Raw genomic sequence first — 25402 nt, 5'->3', positions numbered from 1 at the left:
GACCAAATAATTTTAAAACTTGAGTGGGCAAACACAGCAACAGGAAATCGTTGGGTAGGGTCTGGGAAAAGAGGAGGAACCCTAAAGTACAGACAAGCAGAGACTCGACTCCGCCTGTGAGCTGTCTGCGCAGGCGGCGACGGCCCGCAGGCAGAACAGCGACGCTCCCCAACCAGGGAAACGATTCCTTTCGGTGAGGCCAACCCGCGGCCACATGCAAATGACCTGGAGGTTGTGGGCGGAGCCACTCCTGAAAGGCTCCGGCCGGGGGGCGGGGAGAAGGTTGGCCCATGGGCTGGCCCCGATTGGCTCCCACAGAGACGGGGCGGGCTCTCCCGAAGGCCCGGCCTCACCGAGGGGCGGTGCCTGGGCCTGGGCCTCTTGGAGAGGGAAGGAGCGGGAACCTGAGCTCCGCGTCGGGAAGCTTAGGTCGGCTGAGCCCTCGGCTCCCAAAGGCAGAGCCGGAAGCGCTACAGTTTGACCCACGAGTCCATCTGTTTTCGAAGGCGTAGCCCTCTTCCTCCCGACCCTCTCCGCCTCCTCTTCTGCCCTTTCATCCGGAGGCCGAAGCCCCCAGCCTGGGCGGGGCGGCGCAGCCCGAGCTCCCGCACCCGGAAGAAGCGCCATCTCCCGCCTTCACCATGGAGCCCACTGCGCCGTCCCTCACCGAGGAGGACCTGACTGAAGTGAAGAAGGACGTGAGTAGCACAACCTTGCCCGGGCACCGCCGAGGGCCGGGGACGGGCGGGGCCGGGGGGGGCTGCATTCCTGCGGGCGAGGAAACCCAGCGTCCTAGTCCGAGTCGGAATCGGAGGAGGAGCCCGCGGTCAGAGAAGCGAAACGTCCGGGCACAGCAGGACCACGGCGAGCCCTGCATCCGAGGGACCTTGGTGGAAGTGATCTGATGCCCGCTGACCTGTTAATCCACCTTTTAAATGAATAAAAGCAGGGCTTGGGTTTCTGAAAGCTTGTTCAGTGGAGCGTTTCTTTACAGTCAGCTTCTTGCCCACTCCTCACCCATCCCCTGGTGATTTCACCCCAGCTGCGCTTTGGAGCTGCGTTGTTAGGGATCGACGACTCAAGTTCATCCTTGAGTCAGACTGCCTTGGCTGCTGGCTCAACCTGGAGCAAAAGCTGGACCAGATAAAGCATCCCAAGCAGTGGATCAAATACGTGAAACTTGCAAAGGGGGTTGGGGGAAGCTGGACAGTTGAAAGCACAACCCGGAATTCCCCTAGTAAGCAAACGCCCACGTATTTAAATTGAAGGGGCGCGGAGGGGGGCGGGGGATGAATACATGAAGCGGAGAATTAATTTACAGGTAAACGTTGGAGATATTCAGCAGCTAAATTATGCTCTTCTGCTTGGATGCTGAAGTGCACAAATCTTAGTATTTATTCGTAAAGAATGACTTTGTTGAGGTCTGACTTGTTTCTCTTTTCCTTTGCTTTTAGTTAACTTGTTTTGCCATATGAGACTTACATGAGTACCATTAAAATACTTTATATTAATTAAAATTCAAAACAACATGAACATGAATTGTGTTCTGGCTTAACACTGCAGTACTTATACAAAATCATCTTTGTGAATTGGACAGGACAGCAGCTTTTTAAATGTTTGTGTGCTTCCTTTTCCCCTCACCTGTAAGGTTTATTACACTGTACTCATAATTACAGTTGGTATGACTCATTAGCAAAAGGAGACTGGTTATGACTGGGACTTGTACCTTAGTTTCCTCCTTCAACAGATAATTGTGGAGCACTTATTATATGGAAAGTACTGTTCTTGGGCCTGGAAAGATATAAAAAATGACAGGCCCCTGCTTTACATTCTAGTTAAGACTGGGACATTGATAACTAATAAAGAATAAATGAGTGTTGTGCTTTTCAAGATTTGTGCCAGTAAAAACATGAACTTCAAGAGCTAGGCCTGCTGTATTCCAGATACTGTGTCACACAGTTTACAATGTTCCCATTTAATCTGTACAACAACCTCTAAGGCAGATAATTGTCTTTCCCATTTTACAGTTGATAAAACAGGTAGTGAGAGGTTACAAGTGGGAGGATGTAAAGCCTGTACCTAAACACAGATGTGAAGGGTGGCTTCTAGGCCTTTATTTTTTTCCATCAGTTCATTGATATTATCCATCTCCATGATTTCAATTTACAGCTATATAAGAAATCCATAACCTGGGGAATCATGGACACGTTTCAGGACATCTATGAAAAAAAACATGTGCACATTTTTTTCTTAGAAATTTTTTTCATGATGTTTTCAAAATGGTTTATGACCTTAGGAGTTTTAAAATTATCATCTACATATTTGGGCTTCCTTCTTTCTCAACTCTAAGTGCTTATTTCCAAATATCTACTGGAAATCCACTTTTATATCTTTCAGATTCCTCACTTTGTCTAAAATTGAACTTTTTATCATCCTTCCCCCAAAGCCACTTGCTGTTTCTGCTGTATTCTCTGTCGTGATGAATCCATGGGGATTGACTGCTGATACCAAAATTCATGGATGCTCAAGTCCCTTTTATAAAATGGCGTAGTATTTGCATGTAACCTACACACATCTGCCCATATACTTTGAATCATCTCTAGATTACTTATAATACCTAGTACAATGTAAATACTGTGTAAATAGTTGTAAATACAATGTAAATGCTATATAAATAGTTGACCCACACAGCAAATTCAAGTTTTGCTTTTTGGAACTTTAGGAATTTTTTTTTTCCAAATATTTTCCATCCACTGTTGGTTGAATCCGAGGGTGCAGAACTGCAGATACAGAGGACTGACTGTACCACCACTTATCCACATGGAAACTCCCACTTCTTTTTTTTTTTTTTTTTTCAGGCTCCCACTTCTTCACTATACTCCTTCTCCCTGTGTGCTCCATCTAGTTGTTTACCTCTTTTTTGTTGAATTTAGTTCAGTTTCATAAATGTGGACTACACACTGTGAGACTGATACTGCCATTGATTCTAACAGTTCAAAAATTAAAAACTAAGATACAGTCTTAGTTTGAGAAGAGCTCAACTTCTTGTGGGGAGGGGGAGACATGTAAAATGACAACTGCAAATCACAAAATAAGTGCAATGAATTTTACATTCATCCAAAACATTATCTACTTAGCACTCTGCTAAATGCAGGATATACAGAGTTGAACAGAATGTACCTGGTTCTTGCCTGCTTTTAACATGTGGGTTCTTAAGGTTGAAAACAAATAAATGTGTAATTCCAAATTATGGTAAGTACTATGAAGGAGACAAACAGATGTTGAGCCAATAACAAGATAAGAGGGGAAATCTACTTGAGATAGGATGGTCAGGGAAGGTTACATTTTTTAAACTGATTCCTGAAGGCTATGACAGAACTGGGAAAGAGCATTCTAGGCAGAATAGAATTTGCAAAGGATCTAAAGCAGGCAAGATCTTGGGGAAATTGGAAAAAGGCAGAGAGTGCCTAGAGGTGAAGTTAGGATGGTGGGCTAGTGCCAGATTATGAAGGGTCTTACAGATGGTAGTAAAGTGGGATTTTTTTCCCAAGTGTAGTGGAGACCTATTGAAGAATTATATTTTTAAAAATCCCTCTGCCTAATGTATGGACTGGGGCGAGCAAAAGGGAGAAGAGGGAAACTAGTGAGGAGATCCTTGGAATTTACATAGTTGAGAGATGATGGTGATTCGGATCAGGGTACAGGCAGTGGAGATGGATGGAACAGGAGAATTCCAGATGCATTTTTTAAATAGTAATGATAGGACTTGGTGATGGTTTGAATGTGGGAGTTGAGGAAGAGAGTGAAATCAGATTAGTAAGTGGAAATGTCAAAGCAGCAATTAGACCTATAAGTTTGAAGATCAAAAGAGAGATCTGAGCTAGAAATAAAAGTGTGGGATTAAGTGAGTTTACCTGGGGAACTTGAGAGCTAGAAGGGAAAGGGAGACCATAGAAAAGTTTTAAAAAGTAAGAAGTTACGGCCGCAGAGATGAGAAGAAAGCCAGGAGAGTGTGGTATTCATATAAGACAAGAAAAGAGTATTTCAGGAAAGGAATGGTCAACTGTGTTCACACTGCTGAGAAGTGAGATGAAGACTGAAAAGTATCAGATTTAGTGATAAGGAGACCCTTGGTGACTTTGAGAAGAGTAGTGGGACAGAGTGAAAATGTCTGGGAGTGAGTTGGGAGATATAAGTGGAGTCCTGTTGTATAGAAAAGTGAAGTGTATACACTGGGTGCTGTAAAGGCTGGAGAGGAGTACTCATTTGGGGGAGTTTAAGTAAAGTTACCTGAAGGAGATGACCACTGTCCTGAATTTTAAAGGATGAATAGGGATATGGGAAAAGAAAACAAGGCAAAGGTAACGACTTAAAGAAATGTAGTGGAAAACAGTTTTAGGAAGAACATAAAGTTCCAGAACATAGAGTAAGCTGGAGAGGTAGGCAGGATCCATACTATGAAGCACCTGCCTGCCATCGTCAAGTAGCTGTTATTTATTGAATACCTACTGTGTCAAGCCTTCATATGCACTGTTCCATTTAGTCCTCCTACAGGTCCTGCTAGGTATTTATTGTTGTTTTACCAATAAGGGACCTGAGGCTTAGAGAAGTTAAGTAACTTGCCCCAGCTCTCACAGGAGTATGTGGCAGATTCAAGATTTGAACTGAGGTTGGTCTGAGTCCAGAGCCATGCTCTTCACTTCTCTGCTATTCTGCTATGGTTGAGAAACTTCATCCTTTAAGTCGAGGTGGAACACAGTGTTTTAAATTTTTTAAAAATTAACTAACAACGTTTCAATATTGGTAGAATTCATGTAACACTCCAGATTTCCATTTTTTCTTGAAAAATTGGAAGGTCTAAAAAAAAAAAAAAAAAAAAAATTGGAAGGTCTGATAGATGTGTGAAGGAAGAATTTGAGTGGGGTGGGGAGAGAAGGAAGAAGTACAGCTAGGTGTCTTGTTAATAGTCGATGCAAGATATATAGGGACCCGAACTAGGGCAATGCTAATCATAGGGATGGAGTGAAGGGGCAGCTTAGATAAATATCGGGGTAGATTGGCAGGACTTGGTGGGTGGGTGATCGATCGAATGTGCCAAGTGAGTGAAAGAGAGGAAAAGTCAAGGATGAGTTGTAGGTTTATAGCATGGTTGGATGGATGGTGGTACTCGCAAGTGAGTTGAGAATGTCAGAGGAAAACGATAGGGGAAGATAAATCTGGTTTTGGACATGTTGAATTTTAAGTACCATTGGGATCTCTAGGTGGAGAAAGTCTTGATCACATAGGAAAATTTAGGAATCATCAACGTATGGTAGAAATGACAACAAATGAGGTTTTCCAAGGAGTTCATCTTTTAAATCTATTTTTCTCTCTCCTCATCCCCACAGCTTAAATTCATGCACTCAGCTTATCATATGTAAGATCTTGCAGCAGTCTTCTAATTGCTCTCCTTTGACCCCAATTTTTGCTTTCCCCCAACCCTCTGTAAAAGTTTTCTTATTGCCTCTTATTTATAAACCTTTGATGAGGTTTTGACTATAGGGAAATGTAATTTCCCTCATTGCCTACCTTTCATGCCTCTAGCTCAGGTGTAGTCTCTGTAAATTTCCCAGGTCCTGGAGGCAGAGTTGGTTGCTTCCCCAGTACTTGACCTATATCTTTTTTTCCAGGTCATATTCCATTGTCTCATAATTTTTAGCTTGAGTTGATAATGTATTCTTCAACTAGACCACATGCCCTTTGCATGCAGGTTTCAAGTCTTGTACATCTTTGCATACCCACTGCTCAGCACTTGGCATATTTGGCATTTAGATATGTGAAATGTTTCACGTGGGAATTCAGTAGACTGAGAACTGTAGGAACCCTTCACCCAACCTACTTTTTTGCCACCATATACTCTCATATACTTTGAAGATTTTCCATTGTCTTTAGTTCATCACTGTCAATGTGAATCAAGTTAGTCATCATTGTCATCATCACTAATATTTACTCATCACTTACTATGTACCAGGCACTTTCTCAAGTGCTTTACGTGTGTTAATTTATTTCTCATAACACTCAGATGAGGAAACTGAGGCACAGAGGATTTAAGTTACCCAAGATCGCATATTTAGTAAATGGAGGAGCTATAATACAGTCACTCACATCAAATTGTTAATACCATTTATTAGGACCCACATTGATTTTTTTTTTAAATTTTTATTTATTTATTTATTTATGGCTGTGTTGGGTCTTCGTCTCTGTGCGAGGGCTTTCTCTAGTTGCGGCAAGTGGGGGCCACTCTTCATCGCAGTGCGCGGGCCTCTCACCATCGCGGCCTCTCTTGTTGCAGAGCACAGGCTCCAGACGCGCAGGCTCAGTAATTGTGGCTCACGGGCCTAGTTGCTCCGCGGCATGTGGTATCTTCCCAGACCAGGGCTCGAACCCGTGTCCCCTGCATTGGCAGGCAGACTCTCAACCACTGTGCCACCAGGGAAGCCCCACATTGATTTTTGACTAATTAAGCCTCGTTAGGCACTTCTCAGGTCTAGGCCTGTTTATGTGATTTCTTTTATTTCTTTAATTTTTTCCAATATCCACTATTCCTTTAGGTTTCTTTCCCCCCATACCTTTTTACCTTCCTTCTACCAAGGCTGAGTTAGACTATAGTCTTGCCAACTGACTCCAAAGATAGACCCAGTATGGTCCCTTTTGGTTTAGGTTCTTTCTTTTTCTTTCTCTCTCTCTCTCTCTTGTGTGTGTGTGTGTGTGTGTGTGTGGTTTCACTGTAGAAAGATGGAAAATTAATAACATGAGAAAGTTATAAACTGTGAGTTATCCTCTCTGGTCCTGACTAATCCTGGATTCCTTGCTAAATGGAAACTAAAATGTACAGTAACCTCTGCTCTCAACTTTACCTCTGAAGGCCCTCAGCAGACCTCCCTACTTCCACAGACCCAAGCCCCCTAGATTAGACTGGCCCCCTCCTCACAACAGTTTGGTCTTGGTTTATAGATGTGAAGATGAGATCAGAGCAGTTCAGAAGCGGTGAGGAATATCTAGTCAGGGACCTACTTCTGTCTAACCGGACCTTCATTTTAATAGCATGCCTTTAGTAGGGCTGAGCCTCCTGACTTCAGGATGTTTTCTCTCACCAGTCAGATTCCTAACTAATCAGTCACCTTTGTGATTTCCTTAGGTGTTTAAAAAAAAAATACATTGAGGCATTTTTTATATCTTTTAGGCTTTAGAAAATTTGCGTGTATACCTGTGTGAAAAAATCATAGCTGAGAGACATTTTGATCATCTACGTGCAAAAAAAATACTCAGTAGAGAAGACACTGAGGAAATTTCTTGCCGAACATCAAGTAGAAAAAGGGCTGGAAAATTGTTAGACTACTTACAAGAAAACCCCAAAGGACTAGATACCCTGGTTGAATCTATTCGGCGAGAAAAAACACAGAACTTCCTGATACAGAAGATTACAGATGAAGTGCTAAAACTTAGAAATATAAAACTAGAACATCTGAAAGGTAAGATATCTTCATTATCCAAAAGTTTATTTAAATGTAACAATGCTTTTATAAGTAGAATGCAAAACAAAACAAAAACCTAGAAGTGATCATTTTGCTTTTATTCAAAAAGTTCAACCTTCAGAATTACATTCAGTTTGCATTTTTTTACCTTATTTGATGTCATTACATTGCAAAAGTGAAATATCACTCAGTGTTCTGTATTTATATTTGTTTAACAACATATTTATAGAAAACAACTACAATGAAATCCCAGTATACACAGGAGTTTGTTTCTAAAGTCAGCGGAATGCAAGATTAATCTGTTCAGAAGTAACCCCTGAAAATGCATATCACGCATAAAGAACAGTGTATAGGTAAAGTATTTTACCTTTGATAAACTCTGTTAGTTTTTCTCCCACCAGTTGATCACACGATGAAGTAGTGGCTTATGTTGATAAGAATCATCTTGTATAAGTTATATGTAACTTTAAACACTAGAATCACACTCAGTGTTGCAAAATGAGAGAGGCATAAAACTGAGATTAAGGGAGTAGCAGATTTACCTCTTCCATTTCACCCTCACCCCAGAGCACACACTCACTAAATTGGAATGCTGTGTAGAATTGTTTGCACGATTTAAATCCCCCTCTCCCTCCAAACCCCCATCTTTCTCTGTCTCTCTCTACAGAGCACTTAAGATAAATGTGCATGCGATACAGCTCTATTCCAGCTGTTCTAGGCAAGGGAAACAGAAATTAGTAATTTAGGGCTTTTCCCTTAAGGAACTCAGTCTATAAATCCATGCTGGAACACAGATGAAGTTTCCCCTTGAGCCATATTTAAGAAAATAGTTTCTCTTCCATGGGACAGAAATGCTGACTGTATTGTGAAGTTGAAAAACTAGTGGAAAAAATTGACGTACAAATGTACTTTACAGACTCTGCAGGTTTTACCTAAAATCTGTCAACTCAGGAAGTTCTGTGCCTGTAGACCATTGGGTTGAATATTTGCTAAGCCTAACAGAAAGATAAACTGTGTTTGTGTTTATTCTTTCCACGCTGAGGCTAATTGTTGGCTATACCCTTTGGATATGATAGAATTCTTTGTTCAGAGCAACCTCTGTCATTTAAGTAAACTGTTAGGTTGAGAACCAGGACATTCTCTATTTAATGTGAAGAGGAGACCTGGGTTCTAGCCGTCCCCCTTGCATGAAGTAGTCCTGGAATGTTGGGCATGACTTGACTGTTCCAGGCCTCTGTCTTCTCGTCTCTAATAGTGAGAGGCTATCCCGAATGACCTGTAGAATCCCTTCCACTTGTAACACCCCATGATTCAAGAATTGGAAGTAATTAACTCATAGAATTTTAGCATATACCCAGTTCAAAATTGGGGTAAATTTTTTTTTTTTTTTTTTTTGTGCTGGAGTGCTAAAGAATATTTTTTAGTTGTGAAAGCTATTTCTTATTTTATGAATAATTTTAGGGACTACTTTATTTTTTCCAGGTCCTTCAATGGTTAAGTATAAGTACACAAATTAAATGTGAATTGTAGCATGTCATTTAGCTTCCTTGAGATTATTTCTATATCTAGAAAATGTAAATAATAGTATGGTTCATGATTGTCAGGAAAAGCAGATAAAATGTGAAATGGATTATGACAATTTATAAACTGCTATTTAAATTTGTGTAATCTTTAAAAAGTTCGAAGATGGGTGTGGACTCAGTTTTCTAGTTACTTTTCATTTACATCTGAATAATTTTATTGTAGGACTGAAATGTAGCAGCTGTGAGCCTTTTCCAGATGGAGCCACAAACAACCTCTCCAGATCAAATTCAGATGACAGTAATTTCTCTGAAAAACTGAGAGCATCCACCGTCATATACCATCCAGAAGGAGAATCCAGCACAGCCCCCTTTTTTTCTACTGATTCTTCTCTGAATTTGCCTGTCCTAGAAGTAGGCAGAACTGAAAACCCCACCTTCTCTTCAACTACGCTTCCTAGACCTGGGGACCCTGGGGCTCCTCCTTTGCCACCAGAGCTGCAGTTAGAAGAAGAAGGAACTTGTGGAAACTCTAGTGAGATGTTTCTTCCCTTAAGATCACGTGCTCTTTTGCGGCAATGACAGTTTACTGCCTTTTAATTTTTTTAATGATGACAAAAAATATTTGAAAGGATATGAATCTTATAAAATTGCTGTAATGACTTATTAACATTTGATACATGTCTTAAAATGCAACGTAAACATACTTTGTAAATAGAATTTTTTAGAATAAAAGAAGCATACTTGTAGATAGCTAAAGTCGTGTTGATCATGTACTCCAGTATTTTCTCTTCATTTTTGAGGTAATTTAGTGTTTGCACTTTTGTTTTATGTTTTAAGACTAATTTTAATAGAGAACATTTCTCTATTTGAGAATAGAGTCTTAGGCTGGGAACAATGTTTCTTCTCTGTGCATTTGTGCTAATAAATTTCACAGTCTAATAGTCCTTTCCAACCATTCAACAGTACATTTTCAGAATTAAGCTGTTCGTATTCGGTAATAAAGCCAATCACTGCTGGGAAAACTGCCAGCGTACAGAAAAGAATCTTTTTCCCACTCAATTGGGCTTACAGGCACTTAGAAAGTCCCCTTCTGATTCAGAGGAATATCTATCTAATGGAGTTTGAGCCACCTACGGTGTCAATTTGCCAAAATACATTTCTTATTAATCTTACTAATTAATACTACTTTCTTAAGATTTTCACACTCTTTGCTTTATCATTTTCATTCCTAAAGAAAAATCTTGGCATAAACTTCAGTTATTACATATAATTTAATGAGATTTTTAAAATACTTTTTCTGTACTTTTTGTTCCCTTTTAATGAGGACCACTGTACAGTTGAAATAATTAGAACAAAATGGTTTTTGTGTGTGTATATGTGACAATTCTGTTTTTAGTACTATTTGGAACAAGCGGGCCATTAGCTAGATATGTCTTTTTGTTCTATGACAAAGTTTGACTAATTTTACAAATTTATAAATCTTTCATTGTTTTCATTAAACTATATCTATTTCTAGATATCTGTCTCATATATATTTCCACTACTTGCAAAAAGCAGAGATGGAAATATGCTATTAAGAATAAATGTTAAGTTGTAGTGCTGTGTTTTGGAAGTTTCAAATTTTTCAATAGGAAATAAATACCTAAAACTTTTTTTATATGTACCAATTTTAATAGGAAACATTAATTCAGGTTGTGAGATGGAGTTGCACTTCTGGATGGACTGATGAAATTATCAATCATGAAGAAGATTGGCATATTGACTTTAAAAAAATTTTAGGGCTTCCCTGGTGGCGCAGTGGTTGAGAATCTGCCTGCCAATGCAGGGGACACGGGTTCGAGCCCTGGTCTGGGAAGATCCCACATGCCGCGGAGCAACTAGGCCCGTGAGCCACAACTACTGAGCCTGTGCGTCTGTAGCCTGTGCTCCGCAGCAAAAGAGGCCGCGACAGTGAGAGGCCCGCGCACCGCGATGAAGAGTGGCCCCCGCTTGCCGCAACTAGAGAAAGCCCTCGCACAGAAACGAAGACCCAACACAGCCATAAATAAATAAATAAATAAAAATTAAACTTTAAAAAAAAAAAAAAAAAAAAAAATTTTAAAGACTGGGTGATTTTTGTAGTATAAACATTTTCTAATGATTATGGAGAAATATGTTTTCACCTCCAGGGTAGCATAACAAAATAGTGGCAATTTAAAAAAAAAATAGTGGCATAATACTTAAAGAAACCTTTTTCAAAAGCAGAAGCAAGCTTTTCATTTCATTAAAATAAAATTTGATATGCAGTTACTTTTTTAAAAATTTAAATAGGATTTATTTGGAATCAAAGATCATAATTTAGATATGGTGTAGCACCTATATTTATAGTTTTCTTTCAGACTGTTGACTAACTATGTAGACAATAAAATTAAGGTTTGTTTTTTTTTAATTTATTTTATTTTTGGCTGTGTTGGGTCTTTGTTGCTGCACGCAGGCTTTCCTCTGGTTGCGGCGAGCGGGGGCTACTCTTCGTTGCAGTGCGCGGGCTTCTCATGCGGTGGCTTCTCTTGTTGCGGAGCACGGGCTCTAGGCGCGCGGGCTTCAGTAGTTGTGGTGCGTGGGCTCAGTAGTTGTGGCTCGCGGGCTCTAGAGCGCAGGCTCAGTAGTTGTGGCGCACGGGCTTCATTGCTCCGCGGCATGTGGGATCTTCCCAGCCCAGGGCTCAAACCCGTGTCCCCTGCCTTGGCAGGCAGATTCTTAACAACTGCGCCACCAGGGAAGCCCTAAAATTAAGGTTTTAACAAACTTAGGCTTTTGGTTTTCTGAATCCTATGAAATCAGTTTATTTTTCCTTTAAACACTGAAAACCAGCTGTTGCCAAAAATGTATAAATTTGAATGACAGTGTGACATGATATAGTGCAATTGGTTATTGGGTTGATTAATGCAGCAGTGAAAATTATCACTTAATATAAAAATAACACCTTCGAGCTCACTTTTTTAAATTGCTTTTAAAAAAATTGAGACTTTTTTAGAGCAGTTCTAGGTTTACAGAAAACTTGAGCAGAAAGTACAGAGTTCCCATATACCCCCTGTTTCCTACATTAACATCTCACATTAGTACATTTATTAGAATTGATGAACCAGTCTTGATACATTATTATTAACTAAAGTTAATAGTTTACATTAGGATTCATTCTTTGTGTTATACAGTTCTACATGTTTTAACAAATGCATAGTGACATGCATCCACCATTATATTTTCACACAGAATAGTTTCACTTCCCTAAAAATCCCCTGTGTTCCACTTATTCATCCCTTCCTCTTCCCCCCCCCCCACCGCCCCACCCCTTCCCATCCAGCCCTGGCAACCACTGATCTGTTTATTCTCTCTATTGCTCTGTCTTTTCCAGAATGTCATATACTGAATGGTTGGAATCATACAATATGTAGCTTTTTCAGACTGGCTTCTTTCACTTAGCAATATGCATTTACATTTCCTGCATGTCTTTTCATGCTCACTTTTTCAAGAGCTAATTCCATCTTTGGTCAGCATGTCATTCCTAGCGCAAGGGCAAACACTGGCAAATTTGGAACTTACCAGGATAATGGCAGTTTTTTTGCTTTCAATTTTTTTTGTTGTTTCGAATTTCTAAATTTTATTTGGGAGGTTTTTGGTTTGTTTTGATAAACATTTTTTTGTTTTTCGGCCATACCACTTGGCATGTGGGATCTTACTTCCTTGACCAGGGATAGAACCCGTGCCCCCTGCAGTGGAAGCACTGGAAGTGTGGAGTCTTAACCACTGGACTACCAGGGAAGTCCCTTGATAAACATTTTCTAAAATTTAATTTAGTTTAATGATTAGTTCTTTTGTGGTTAGTGATTTTTGTCTCCTGTTTAAAAAAATCTTTGCCTATCCCAGTGCTGTGATGATAATCCCCGATGTTTTCTTCTGGAAACTTAGTTGTTTTCATTTCACAATTAGCTCTATGATCCATTACAAAGTAATTTTGTGTACAGTATAAAGTTGAAGTTAAGTCTTGTGGCTACTGTCTTTTTACCTAAGCAGCGTGAAAGGGAGCAGGAAGTTTCAGGCTCTGTCCTTATCTTGTATCACTGCATAAATAAGTACATTGTTGATTTTGGAGGGAAAAAAAATAGCTAACCAAGCAGCGATTCGATCTTTGTTGTTAAATGTAATCTTTTGAGGGCTTTCTGAAAGAAGAGCTAAATTTAAGCACAAACAATATGTGGGCAACTTGAGTGCTGCTCCTAAAGGCCTTACTCTGATTTTGCCACTCTATTTAATTATCAGACAGTTGACCTTTACTGTGGTGGTTCCCAAACTTTGCTGCCTATTTCAGAATCACCTGGAGAGCTTTTAAAGATCCGGATGCCAGGCTGTGGAAGCCAGTCATCAGAAGTGAGTAAAAATTTCTAGGTGGTTCCAACGTGCAACAATGTTTGGAAACCACAGTCTTACTGGGTGCCAAATACAGTGGTTGGTGTTTCCACATGTGTGATCTTGTTTTTAATCCTAATAACAACTCTGCAAGGAAGGTTTTATTGTTACTTTTTTTTAACAGATGAGAAACAATCTCAGGATAAAGTATATGGCTCAAAGTATGTGGCACAGCTCTTTAGAATTAAAGTCTAGGGCAGTTTGACTCCAAGATCAGTGTTCTTCCTACAACTCCATGCTCTCGTATTAACATTTCCTAGACGGCAGAAAGGTAAGGGTGGAGATTGTGTATTTTTTCACTCATAATTCAACATTTATTGATTACCTATCATTTTAGGTGCTGGCGATACAGTGATAAACAAAACAGACAATGTCTATGTTCTCATAGAGAACTCACATTCTAGTTGGGGGAGACAGTTAGAAAATAAACAAGGAAACCCTGATAATTCTAGTTGCTGTGGATACAAAATAGGGCATGTATGAGCTAAACAGTAACTTGGACCAAAGTGTTTATAGCATTATGAGGGAACTCCTCTCAAAGCAGGCAACATTTGAGCTGAGACCTAAACCATAAGAAGGAAGGAGCCAGCTGTGTAAAGTTCTGGTAGGAAGTTTAGGCAAAAGTAACATCGAGTGCAAAAGTCCTGAGGCAAGAATGAGCTAGTGAGGACCACACAGGCCTGTATGGCTGGAACGTAAGTATGAGGGATGACTAGGGAACTCAGGAGCCTGGATTGAGATGAGGTTTCACAGATAGTGAGGATCAGATACGGAAGCATTTACAGACCACTGTGAGAAGTTTGGATTTTCTTCTTTCTTTTTTGTATATTGAAATAAAAGAGCTGTATTAGGGACTAGTATATAACATTTGCATACATTTTCAGGGTATTATACTATATTCTAAAAAACTGTTATGCTCAAGGGGCGTTGGGCCATACTGTATCAGCTTGACCTCTGGAGGGGCTGGAGGCTATGTCCACATGACCAATCCCCAATAAAGACTGTGGATGCTAAGTTTAGGGTGAGCCTCCCCAGATGGCTCCATGCATGTTGTCACATGTCTTTGCCGCAGAAGTTAGTACTGTCTACACCTCCACTGGGAGAAGACAGCCGGAAGCCCTGCATGTGGAAAGCTCCAGCACTCTGCACCCTGCACCTCTTCCCTTGGCTGATTTTAATCTGTATCCTTTAGCTACAATAAACCATAATCACGAGTAAAACAGCTTTCAGAGAGTTCTGTGAGTGCTTCTAGCAAATTACCAAGCCTGAGGATGGTTTTGGAGGCTCCCAAACTTTGCACTTTGGGACCATCATTTTCCTTTGTCAATGTAGGTACTTGGGTGGAAAATTTTGAGAAACAGATCTACACCCTCATAAATTATAATCCACAATACTTATTGATCATCTACTCAGTGACAGGCACTGAGCTAGGTACTAGGAATATAAAAATGAACAAAGCACACTCCAACTCCTCCCCTGAAGGAGCTCACAGACATTGTGCTATGGGACTGGGAAAGAGTGAATAAGAGAGACATCTTCTCTGCCTCCTGGAGGTGAGTGTATCGTGTAAATGAACAGGCATCCTGTGAACCTTTACACTGATACCAACTTTACTGCTTTCACTTGGGTATAATTCCCTCTGAGTTCACGAGGAGGAGTCAAAGATTTCTAGTTTCCCTTGGTGGCTAGGCACGTGGTTATGCCATTTATTGTACTAAGAGAGGGAACACAAATGCAGAAGCAAGTTATACGTAAAGACAAGTTACTGATCTTTAAGTGGGTGTTTGAGACCCCAGCACGATGTCCATACATAAAGTTTAAGAGCCAAATGGAGGTTTGATCCAGAACTTGAGAGACTGGAGTTGGAGATCCGGATTTGGGAGTCACAAGCGTTAAGGTAGTTAATGCCCTGGAAAGGGACGGTCTGACTTGCAACTTTGTAACACCCTCTACACATTGTTAGTAAGTGTTGCTGAAAGCTGGTATAATATGTTGGGAAACACCAGCGTTTAAGGGCCGTACAGAGCAAAGCAGGTATGGAAGGAGGCTGACAAAAAGAATCCAGAGAGTTTGGAGGACCCCCAGAGTGGTGTGATGCAATACAAGAGACGTTCCATCAAAGGAGGTTGCTCAGAGTGTGCTGGAATGAGGTCAAGCAGGAGAGGATTCACTTTGGGACTTGGTAAGTCCACTTACCCATAGAGGTCTTCCATGACGACTGAGGGGAAGCACATTGAGAGTAATTTTATTTCGAGGAAGAGATGCGGCAGGATCAGGAAGAAATCCTGGTCTCTCTGGGCAAGGGCTTTAAGGTGGCGGTGAAAAGACAAAATTTTTAGCTTTTCTGTGCCTTTAATAAATTCTTACTGAATCTGAAAGTTTGGTTGGACCACTGCCTGAGGATCTGTCTCTTCTCAGGGGTCCTCAGAAAAGAGCATTAGAAACCTCTGATTGAGGACGTGCGGGGCCCCGCCTCCAGCCTCAGTCCTTCAGCCCGGCCGCAGGATCACGGCGCAGCCGCCAGGGGGTGCAGACTCCGGGCCCATCAGCGAGACTTGGGGCGGGGCCAACTGCGGGGCGGGCCGTGGCACGGCTTCCGGTTTCCGGCGGAGCCATCGGTAGACGCGCGCAGCCGTCATGGCAGCGGAAGAGAAGGATCCCCTGAGCTATTTCGCGGCTTACGGGAGCAGCAGCTCAGGCTCCTCGGACGAGGAGGATAACAGCGAGCCGGAGGAGACAAGTCGTAAGGCCCCGGATCCGGCGAAGTCGGCGGGCGGCTGTGGGAACAAGGCGGAGAAGCGGCTGCCTGGACCCGACGAGCTGTTCCGGAGCGTGACTCGCCCGGCCTTTCTCTACAATCCGCTCAACAAACAGATAGACTGGGAGAGGCACGTCGTCAAGGCGCCAGAGGAGGTGAGGTCCCCGACCCCGTTTCCCGATCTAGGCCCCGGCCTCCGCCCCCTTCCTCCTGAGCCCCCTCCTGGGGACCAGCTCTCCGCCCCTCACACGCAGTCACCCCCTGCGGGATGCCGCACCACCCTCTCCCACATCCAACCCTGGGGAGCCCGGGCCCCCTCCCCCAGCCTGGTGGGTGTCAGACCGGATCCGCAGCCCCGCCCCCTTGTGAGGAGACCCAAACCTCCGCGCTCGGTGCCCTGACCCCGCGCGGAGAGGACTAACGGTGGTGACTCCCCCGCCCCCCTGCTGCAGCTTCTCCCCGAGACCCCTTCCCTTTGATGCCGAAGTGCCTGCGGTGCTGCCTCCAAGACAGTGTCTGCTGCAGCCTCCTGAAGGGGTCAGCCTTGGCGTAGTATCTCTGAGACTGGATTCTTCTTTGGTAACTAAAAGTTAATAGCTTTATTCGTATAGGGAACCCTTTGGCTTTTCACTTAACAGTGTTGTGATTTTGATGGAAAAATATGTCTTTAAACCTTAAAAAATAAAAAAGTCAGCCTGAACAATAAGCGAACGGCAGGGAGGTGCATGTGCCCATACCGATTATAGGAACCTCGGTTCGTCACAGTGTTTCTCAATGTGTTTGCTTAACAGCCTCCGAAGGAATTCAAAATATGGAAGTCAAACTATGTACCACCTCCGGAGACCTACTCTACTGAGAAGAAACCTCCCCCTCCAGAGCTGGATATGGCAATAAAATGGTCTAACATATATGAGGACAATGGTGATGATGCCCCACAGAATGCTAAGAAAGCTAGGCTTCTCCCAGAAGGGGAGGAGACGGTGGAATCAGGTAAGGAAAGTCAGACTTCAGTGGCAATGCCTTTTGGTCCCTGTGATGAGTTTTAAGAGAACGAGATGTTTCATGAATGAAACTTAAATCTAGTCAGTTAGCAAACTGATTGTGATGGTCTTTGGATGTCTTTTGCTGTGTGTGTGTGTGTGTGTGTGTGTGTGTTTAACATCTTTATTGGAGTATAATTGTTTTACAATGGTGTGTTAGCTTCTGCTGTATAACAAAGTGAATCAGCTATACATATATATATATCCCCATATCTCTTCCCTCTTGCATCTCCCTCCCTCCCACCCTCCCTTTTGCAGTGTTTTTGAGAAGGGTCATAAGATATTCAGGATTTAAAGTGAAATCTTTGATGTCTCAACCAGTAGTATATGTGATTTAGGATGCCTTATTATTAAAGCAGCATGAGTTATTTCATGAACTCTTTGTTGTGACTGCGGTTGTGAAGTGCTGATGGCTTCATTTTATATAAAAGCAATTGTGCTTTAGAGCCAAAATTAGTGTCACAAAATGAATTTAACTGAGTATTACTACATAGTAATTAAAAATAGTAATAAGATAATGACTTAGTTGTCTTGCCTTAGTTCATAATATCATAATTCCATCTCTGGCTTAGACTGTAAGCAAGCACAGTAATCTCTGCTTCCATACTTTTACCCACCCCACCCCCTTGCCTCACTTGCTTAAAACCCTTCACCAGCAGCAGAGTGAGCCCTCTATGGTAGGCCCTGCCTTTTTCTCCACCCTCATTTCAGATGGCCCCCTTGTAGAACTTTAAGATCATAAAATTCAAAACTGAATAGACCATGCTATTTTATGGTTCCATGCCTTTTAATATATGTTCCACCTTAGTTGGGAATGATTTTCCCTCCCTCTTTGGCTGGTAGACTCACTCATCCTTTAAAATCCAACTCTAAGAAAAAGAGAGTTGGTAATATCTAAATCTCAAATATTACCTTCCTCTAGTTAATTATTTGCTCCTCTGTACCCTGTATGTGCACTTACCACCTTCTATGTGATTTTTTGTTCATAAGTCTGTCTGCTTTATGAAGATGAGTTCCTTAAACAGCAGGGTCCAGGTGTTATTTATGTTTGTAATACAGTTTGTAGTATATTGTGAGTATTCAGTGGATTATTGGACTAAATATTTTTGACTATCATTTTTATGAAAGAGTGTGCTGGTTTTGTTAAACAAATTTCTGATCTTCCCATAATACAACTGCTACTTAGCTTAGGGTAACAGACTGGTAGGAGTTCTTACTCCAATTTTTGGTTTTTTGTTTGTGTTTCTTTTAAGGAATAGGATATTAATTCAGATCTAAAGTATCTCTTCACAAAATTAATGCTTGTTAATTCCAAATGGGAAAAAAATAGTAACTTCATTTTGGAGTTACTTCATTGTGGAGAAGCCTGGCAGACACCATTTTAATCAAGCGATTAAAGTGAACATCATAAATAACAGGACAAATCAAAACTGAGTGTCGCTTGAACACAGCATCACGTTGGTGATGTTCCTGCCGAACACAAACACACCCAAATTGAGGGATATTCCACAAAATAACTAGCTGAATCTTCAAAAGTATCAAGGTCATGAAAGTCAAAGAAAGATTGAGGAAACATTTTTGACTACAGGACACTAAAGAGATGTGACAATTAAATGCAATACACATTCTGAAGTGTATCCTTTTTTTGCTATAAAGGATATTACTCTCCAGTTTTGATTCTACCTGGCTTTCCCATTTCTTTCCCTGACTTCCCAGTGTGAACTAGAAGTCACTAGTGAAGGTACCTCTTCAGTAAATGGCATCTTTTTGGACATGCCAAATGAAGTGGACATTAAAAATACTTCATATTTTATAGTATCTTTATATAATTAATAAAAAACACTTTTGCATAAATTACATTTAATCCTTACAACACCTTGTGAAACCAGATAGGGAAATGTCAAAATGAGAGCTTATGTGACTTGTCCAAGATCACAAAACTAGAAAATGCCGAGCTCTAAAATAGTACCTTCACACAAGTTTTCTAATTTGTTACTCTTAGCAACCTAGTACAGAAGTGGTACATGATTCATTATTACTGTTTTGTAGACAAGAAGACAATCTCAGATTAAAGAATTGCCCAAATTCACACAGCTAGGAAGAGGCAGAATAGGAATTCAAATTCAGATCTTTAAATGGAAATGATGCCATATTAAACTGGGGTTTAGTCTCTTGATGTTTTGCAAGCGAGAGTGCTTGAGGAGTAGCTGTCCTGTGGGAAGAATGGCAATAAGGCCACTAGAGTTGATATTCAGTCTAGGGTGTCATAGGCTGGTGCTCTCCTATCTTTGTTCCTATGTGGAAAAGGCAAGGTTTATATACCAGGACAAGGAAGTAGAAAGAATTATCTTTTTTTCCAGCTTGCCTTTTAAGTTCAGATAGCAGGAAATATGCGTGAGAGAATGCTGCTATTCCCGTAGGTAATTTCTGACCTTTTGATCATATGATGGTCCTCCATTAGAAAGTGGATGTTGGCAATATCAAAAAACAAAAGGACCCCAGTGCTCAGCCAGCTTAAAGCTGGAGCATAAGATTAAAAGATAATACTGAAATCTTCAATTTTGACTTTAATGTTGGTTGTTGAATGTAACTGTCTTCTTTTTGTAATGAATACCTTCCTTCTTAGAAGTGATTTTTGCCATTTCAAACTCCCATACTATGTTCACAGATCGATTTCCCAACATCTTTTTTTACCTCTTTTTTTTTTAATTCATAAAATATCTTGTATTAGAAGCTCCACATTCTTTTTTTTTCTTTTCAATAGGAGATGGAGCAATCTGCTCTCTTTTTTTTTTTTTTTCCAGGTGGATATATCTTTTAAATTTATTTATTTATTTTTGGCTGTATTGGGTCTTTATTGCTGCGCGAGAACTTTCTCTAGTTGCGGCGAGCGGGGGCTTCCCTTCGTTGCAGTGCGCAGGCTTCTCATTGTGGAGGCTTCTCTTGTTGTGGAGCACAGGCTCTAGGCGTGTGGGCTTCAATAGTTGTGGCACGCAGGCTCAGTAGTTGTGGCACATGGGCTTGGTTGCTCCACGGCATGTGGGATCTTCCCGGACCAGGGCTTGAACCCGTGTCCCCTGCCTTGGCAGGCAGATTCCTAACCACCGCGCCACCAGGGAAGTCCCTCTCTTTTTTTTTTTTAATTAATTAGTTTGTTTATTTTTGCTTGCACTGGGTCTTCGTTGCTGTGCGCGGGCTTTCTCCAATTGCTGCAAGCGAGCTTCTCATTGCGGTGGCTTCTCTGGTTGCAGAGCACAGGCTCTAGGCACGCGGGCTTCAGTAGTTGTGGCTCGCGGGCTCTAGAGTGCAGGCTCAGTAGTTGTGGCGCATAGGCTTAGTTGCTCCGCGGCATGTGGGATCTTCCCGGACCAGGGCTCGAACCCGTGTCCCCTGCATTGGCAAGTGGATTCTTAACCACTGCGCCACCAGGGAAGTCACAGAAGCTCCACACTCTTAAATAATCTCATTTTTAGATTATCAAATTACTTTGTTTTTATTTTTCCTTTTCATTTTCTGCCCTTTGGCCTTTTTTGCCAGTTAACTCCTTCCAGATAAAAGAACCTGGGAAAAATTCAAAACTCATCATAAATCCTTACTACTTATCAACACTTGTTTAGTGTTTGTAAAATGTAAATGATTAAGGCTTAGATATTTATTGTAGCTTAATTAACATGTAATTAATCCTGAAGGTCTAACTAAAGTAGCTAATGCTATTTTTTTTAAGAATTTAGAACCTTAGTTTCTATTAATAATTTAAGCTTGTTTACCTCAAGTGACATGAATTCCATAATAGAAAAATTGTTTCCTTACAAGTGCATCTGTAGTATATGGCACAGAGTACGAAGCTCAGTAAAGTTGATGATCGGACATTTCAAGATCTTTTTTTTTTTTTAAGACAATGCCTTGTTATATCACTAGATGGCATTAGCTCTTCTGTTCAGTGACTGGTAGGAAGTTATTTTTCCAACCTCAGTAGTTTGTGTTTTTGTTGTTATTCAGTAAATGTAATAAGTGACAGATTAAAAGCAGAAGTGTCTCAGGATGTTCTTTTTAATATATGTTAACAGTGCATTTTCTAGTAGAGTTAGAAAGTAATTTCAATTTTTATATTACTACTGAAAATAATCTCAAAAGTCAAGCATAATGATAATTAAGCACCAATTAAAAAACAAAGGCCTTGGCTTGTTTAAACTGTGTGCCTCATCATTTGGTTTGTAGAACAAGTATTTTTTTGTATACATGATAAACTAATGTTTAAAACTTTGCTTTGTAAATTCCTGGGATGATTCGTTGATCTGAATTGTATTTTATCATACTAGCTACATAAATCTGTAGTGCTCTATGAAATATATGAATAACATCACCATGCTGTGTTTGAAGATGCATTACCTGCTGTTGATACTAATTATTGTCCACATCAACAAAGGAAATATTCTGAGTATGGTAGTTAGCAGAAGGGAATTGAAGGCTTAATTAAGGTTTTAAGTTTATTTTTCCCATAATGAGTTTGTGATCTGAAAAACAAAACATATGAACAAACAAAACAAAACAGAAATAGACTCATTGATAACATAGAACAAACTGGTGATTGCCAGAGGGGAAGGAGCTGGGGGACCGGTGAAGTAGGTGAAGGGGTTTAAGAGGTACAAACTTCCAGCTATACAATAAGTAAGGCACAGGGATGTAATATACAGCATAGGGAATATAGTAAATAAGATTGTGATAACTCTGTATGGTGACAGATGGTAACTAGACTTATTGTGGTGATCATTCCATAATATATAAAAATACCAAATCACTATGTTTATACACCTGAAACTAATATTGTGTGTCAATTATAATCCGATAAAAAAAAGAATAGGACAGAGCTCCCCAGTCTCTATCAGAAGAATATCAAGAAATAACATGTAAAAAATGACTGTAAAGTCCTTTTGTAATGTGAAGTGTTAAGTAATAACAATAAAATTGGCATTGTTTGTTTTTTTGACTGTTAATAAAAGGGAAGTTGAAATGAGAAAAGTTTATGTTCTGATATCAATGGCTTCCCCAATTTTTTAATATGAAGTCCCCTTTCAACATCAAAATATTTTATAGGCCACCACATGGTAGTTATTGAACTTTGAGTATCTGTTGATTGAGAAAATAAAGTACAATGAATTCAGTAATGTGCTTAAAATAAATTTGTATTTTATAAATCATAACATCTTCTACATGTTATTTATTCCATCTACATGGAGTTCTTAAAATAATGCCATGCGTTTGTTCAGAGAGATGGGAATTAGCAGCTGCTCTGTGCTACCCTGTGTTTTGTTGAAACATGTAGTTGGATTGTTTTAATTGAATAAAAGGGCCCACTGTTTCAGGTTTTACAGTATTTTTATTTATTAATTGGAAATTTTCTGTGAATACAGGTACTAATAATATTTTAGAAAAGTATAAAGGACATGGTTTTAATTTGAGGTTCTTCTCCCCTCCCCCCCAAATTCTCCATAATATGAAGTGGGGGAAGAAGTCTGTTTTTCTCTTGCCATTGGAATATTCTGACCATCCTAGGAATGGGGGAGAAAGTAGAACTACCTACATAGGACAAAATTGAAAATACAGTTTCAGTGAAACATCTACTTGTGAGAGCCTTTTTAACTTCAAAATGCATGTGTGGGGCTGGGGGTGGGGGCATGAGATGGGGGCAGGTGTTTGTGGGGGAGGGAAAGCAGATTGGAGGGGAAAGAAAGACTAGCTGATAGACACTTACATAATGTCATGGTTAAATTGACATCTTTTTTTGTAAAAAAAAAAACAAACAGAATGTGTTACATTCTTAACGTGTAGATTATATATTAAATATCCACCATGTATATACTGTAGAATATTTGAGAATAGCTTTATCAGAACAAATTTTGATTTTCTCATTTTAAGCTACCTTAATATAGCACTAAAGGATCGCTGTAGATTTTGTATAACACTACAGTTCAAAAAATTCCTTATTTTTACTTGCAATTTAAAATCAGAGTTCTGTAAGTTATTTTTGTGTTTTTTATTGCAAAACTTTGAAAGAAACATTAGTTGAGGATAATGATTTTGGTATAGAGTCAATGAAATTTTAATGCTTAACATTTTTTTTAAATTACTGATTGAAACTCTTCCTTTCCTATTTAAAGATGATGAAAAAGAAGAGCATACTTCTAAAAAGCGCAAAATAGAACGGGGAGAACCAACAAAGAAGAAAAAATAGAAAACAAATGACAAGAATTTTTGGACTGTGAAACTTTGTTGAAATGATTTTTTTTGGCAGGTTAAATTGATATTGTAAATTATTATGAAACAACATCTCCATGAAAGTATATGTCAATTAGCTAATGAGTATTGGTGCAGGAACCTTCCACTGTAGAATTCAATTTTTATTTAAAACTTATATGTATTTAAAACTCAAATGGTGACTTGTGATTGTGAAATTGACAACACTTGGAAGCATTCTTGCTACCACAGAATTGGTGACATGCTTTGAGTTTCATCCCATGTTGACATGCCAATGTTCTATGAACCTTTTATAAAGGAGTATATTTTTAAAGTAAATATATTGTACTGTGAACTTGTAGGGTGCTTTTCAGCAGTGTTTGTACAGTGTAAATAGATCATGGAAATAAAATTACCAATATTACTATTACTGCATAACATTAACATTTGAATATTTGTGACAAGTACCCTCTTTGCCATGTGACATTCTGATAGTGGGTATTACCATTTAGGGAGTGCCTCCTGTGTTCCAAGTGCTTTGTGCATATATTATCTCTGATCCTCAGACTAATAAAGCAGGTATTAATAGCCTCATTTTATAATAGAGATTAATTTATCCACGGTTACACAGCTAGTGAGCAATGAGTTTGAGATTTAACTCAGGACACGTGAACTCCAAAAATATCACACTAAACCACCTATCTGCCAATCAGAATTTAGTCCTCTTCGCTCAGGAGGAAACTCCTCTGCCCTCCTTATTTCTGTAATGATCCATACGTCCTGAAGACCATTAAAAATATTACTGAAAAAAAAAGTCATCTTTTAGGAACTGCAGTTGCCATCTCTTCCAGGTACTCTTCTGTGGTAATCAGTAGAGATCTTCTCCTCTGATTATATTACTGCACTTATCATATATGCCTTATATTATGATCATTAATTTCCCTGTTAAATAGTAAGCTTGCCAAAGATAAGGATCTTTTACAAAGAGTTGCTAGATGTAGCAAATGAAATTACGGGATATCCAGTTAAATTTGAATTTTAGATAAACAACAAATGATGTTTTAGTATATGCAATATTTGAGAAATACTTATAGTAAAAATTTATTTTATCTGCAATTCAAATTTAACTGAGCATCTTATATTTTGTCTGGCAACCCTACTCCTATGTGTTTTCTCTATCCAGCTCCTGTTTTAATGCTTTGCACATAGTAATAAAATCAACAAGGGGTATTTAGGAAGATTGTAATCTTAGATTTGACTTCTGCAGTCCAAAATGCAGTGAAGTTATTTGTAACATTTTGAAAGATAAAAAAGAGAGGTTATATACTGCGTCAGTCTTTCCATGATTCTTACATGCCTTTACGAGACAAGAGTTTATTACAGGACATTATTCAGTTTTTAAAAATCCCCAGTCTGATTGTTTTCCCCATACTGGAAACCAACATTTGAAAAACTATAAAATTTGTTGAGAACATGGATCAAGTAGATTAAAGTTTGTAAAAGTCACTAAAAGTGTGCCAGTCATAGTGTTTTGCGGATTGAGGAAGGGACACGAGTATGATGGCTTCCACTATATCTTAAACTTACAAATCCAGTTCTACAGCTGCTTATCCTCTAGCTTTACAAGTATCTGAATCCCAAAGTTGAAGTAATTGAAGAGAACCTTTTTATTTAAGGTTGAAATCTTTGTACATGAATAATTGGGAGGGCAGTGGTATCATGTACTAGGGAGTGGCATCAACTGGTAAAGCATGAGTCCAATGTGACAAACAAATGGAAATATGAGGTTGTGATTCCCAAATCTGGAAAAATCTGTAGTCTGGATGAATGTATTGGTGGAACAGATATCTCGGAAGTTACTGAAATTTTACAAGATTTAAAAAACTAGCA

General features: G+C 39.8%; 2 protein-coding genes across 3 annotated transcripts; both read left to right on the top strand.

Moving 5' to 3' along the window:
- The first annotated feature begins 364 nt into the window (after nucleotides 1-364).
- BCL10 (BCL10 immune signaling adaptor) lies at nucleotides 365-11079 on the top strand. The gene is made up of 3 exons (XM_036833244.1): nucleotides 365-698; nucleotides 7223-7511; nucleotides 9261-11079. The coding sequence occupies exons 1-3, from the start codon at nucleotides 642-644 to the stop codon at nucleotides 9614-9616; spliced, it is 702 nt and encodes a 233-aa protein (XP_036689139.1). The 5' UTR covers nucleotides 365-641; the 3' UTR covers nucleotides 9617-11079.
- A 4589-nt stretch (nucleotides 11080-15668) lies between these two features.
- Nucleotides 15669-23942, top strand: C1H1orf52 (chromosome 1 C1orf52 homolog). Of its 2 annotated transcripts, XR_005016770.1 has the most exons (4): nucleotides 16101-16393; nucleotides 16691-16817; nucleotides 17030-17228; nucleotides 23437-23942. XR_005016770.1 is itself a non-coding variant. In XM_036828136.1 (3 exons), exons 1-3 carry the CDS (start codon nucleotides 16118-16120, stop codon nucleotides 23508-23510), a joined length of 549 nt encoding a protein of 182 aa, XP_036684031.1. In that variant the 5' UTR covers nucleotides 15669-16117; the 3' UTR covers nucleotides 23511-23942. The 2 variants fall into 2 exon arrangements, 1 of the variants encoding a protein (XP_036684031.1); XM_036828136.1 differs by lacking the exon at nucleotides 16691-16817 and having other exon boundaries at nucleotides 15669-16393.
- The last annotated feature ends 1460 nt before the right edge of the window (nucleotides 23943-25402 follow it).

Source organism: Balaenoptera musculus, chromosome 1 (assembly GCF_009873245.2).
Source record: "Balaenoptera musculus isolate JJ_BM4_2016_0621 chromosome 1, mBalMus1.pri.v3, whole genome shotgun sequence".
Classification (NCBI taxonomy): domain Eukaryota; kingdom Metazoa; phylum Chordata; class Mammalia; order Artiodactyla; family Balaenopteridae; genus Balaenoptera; species Balaenoptera musculus.
Note: the sequence above shows the minus strand (reverse complement) of the source record. Positions and strands in the feature narration are given on the sequence as shown.

Bases quoted from the DNA above. Each gene is read 5' to 3' on its own strand.
- BCL10 (XM_036833244.1), top strand. From the start codon at position 642: ATGGAGCCCACTGCGCCGTCCCTCACCGAGGAGGACCTGACTGAAGTG. The intron at 699-7,222 runs GTGAGTAGCACA...TATATCTTTTAG, and splicing joins TGACTGAAGTGAAGAAGGAC to GCTTTAGAAAATTTGCGTGT. The intron at 7,512-9,260 runs GTAAGATATCTT...ATTTTATTGTAG, and splicing joins AAAACTAGAACATCTGAAAG to GACTGAAATGTAGCAGCTGT.
- C1H1orf52 (XM_036828136.1), top strand. From the start codon at position 16,118: ATGGCAGCGGAAGAGAAGGATCCCCTGAGCTATTTCGCGGCTTACGGG. The intron at 16,394-17,029 runs GTGAGGTCCCCG...TTTGCTTAACAG, and splicing joins TCGTCAAGGCGCCAGAGGAG to CCTCCGAAGGAATTCAAAAT. The intron at 17,229-23,436 runs GTAAGGAAAGTC...TCCTATTTAAAG, and splicing joins GGAGGAGACGGTGGAATCAG to ATGATGAAAAAGAAGAGCAT.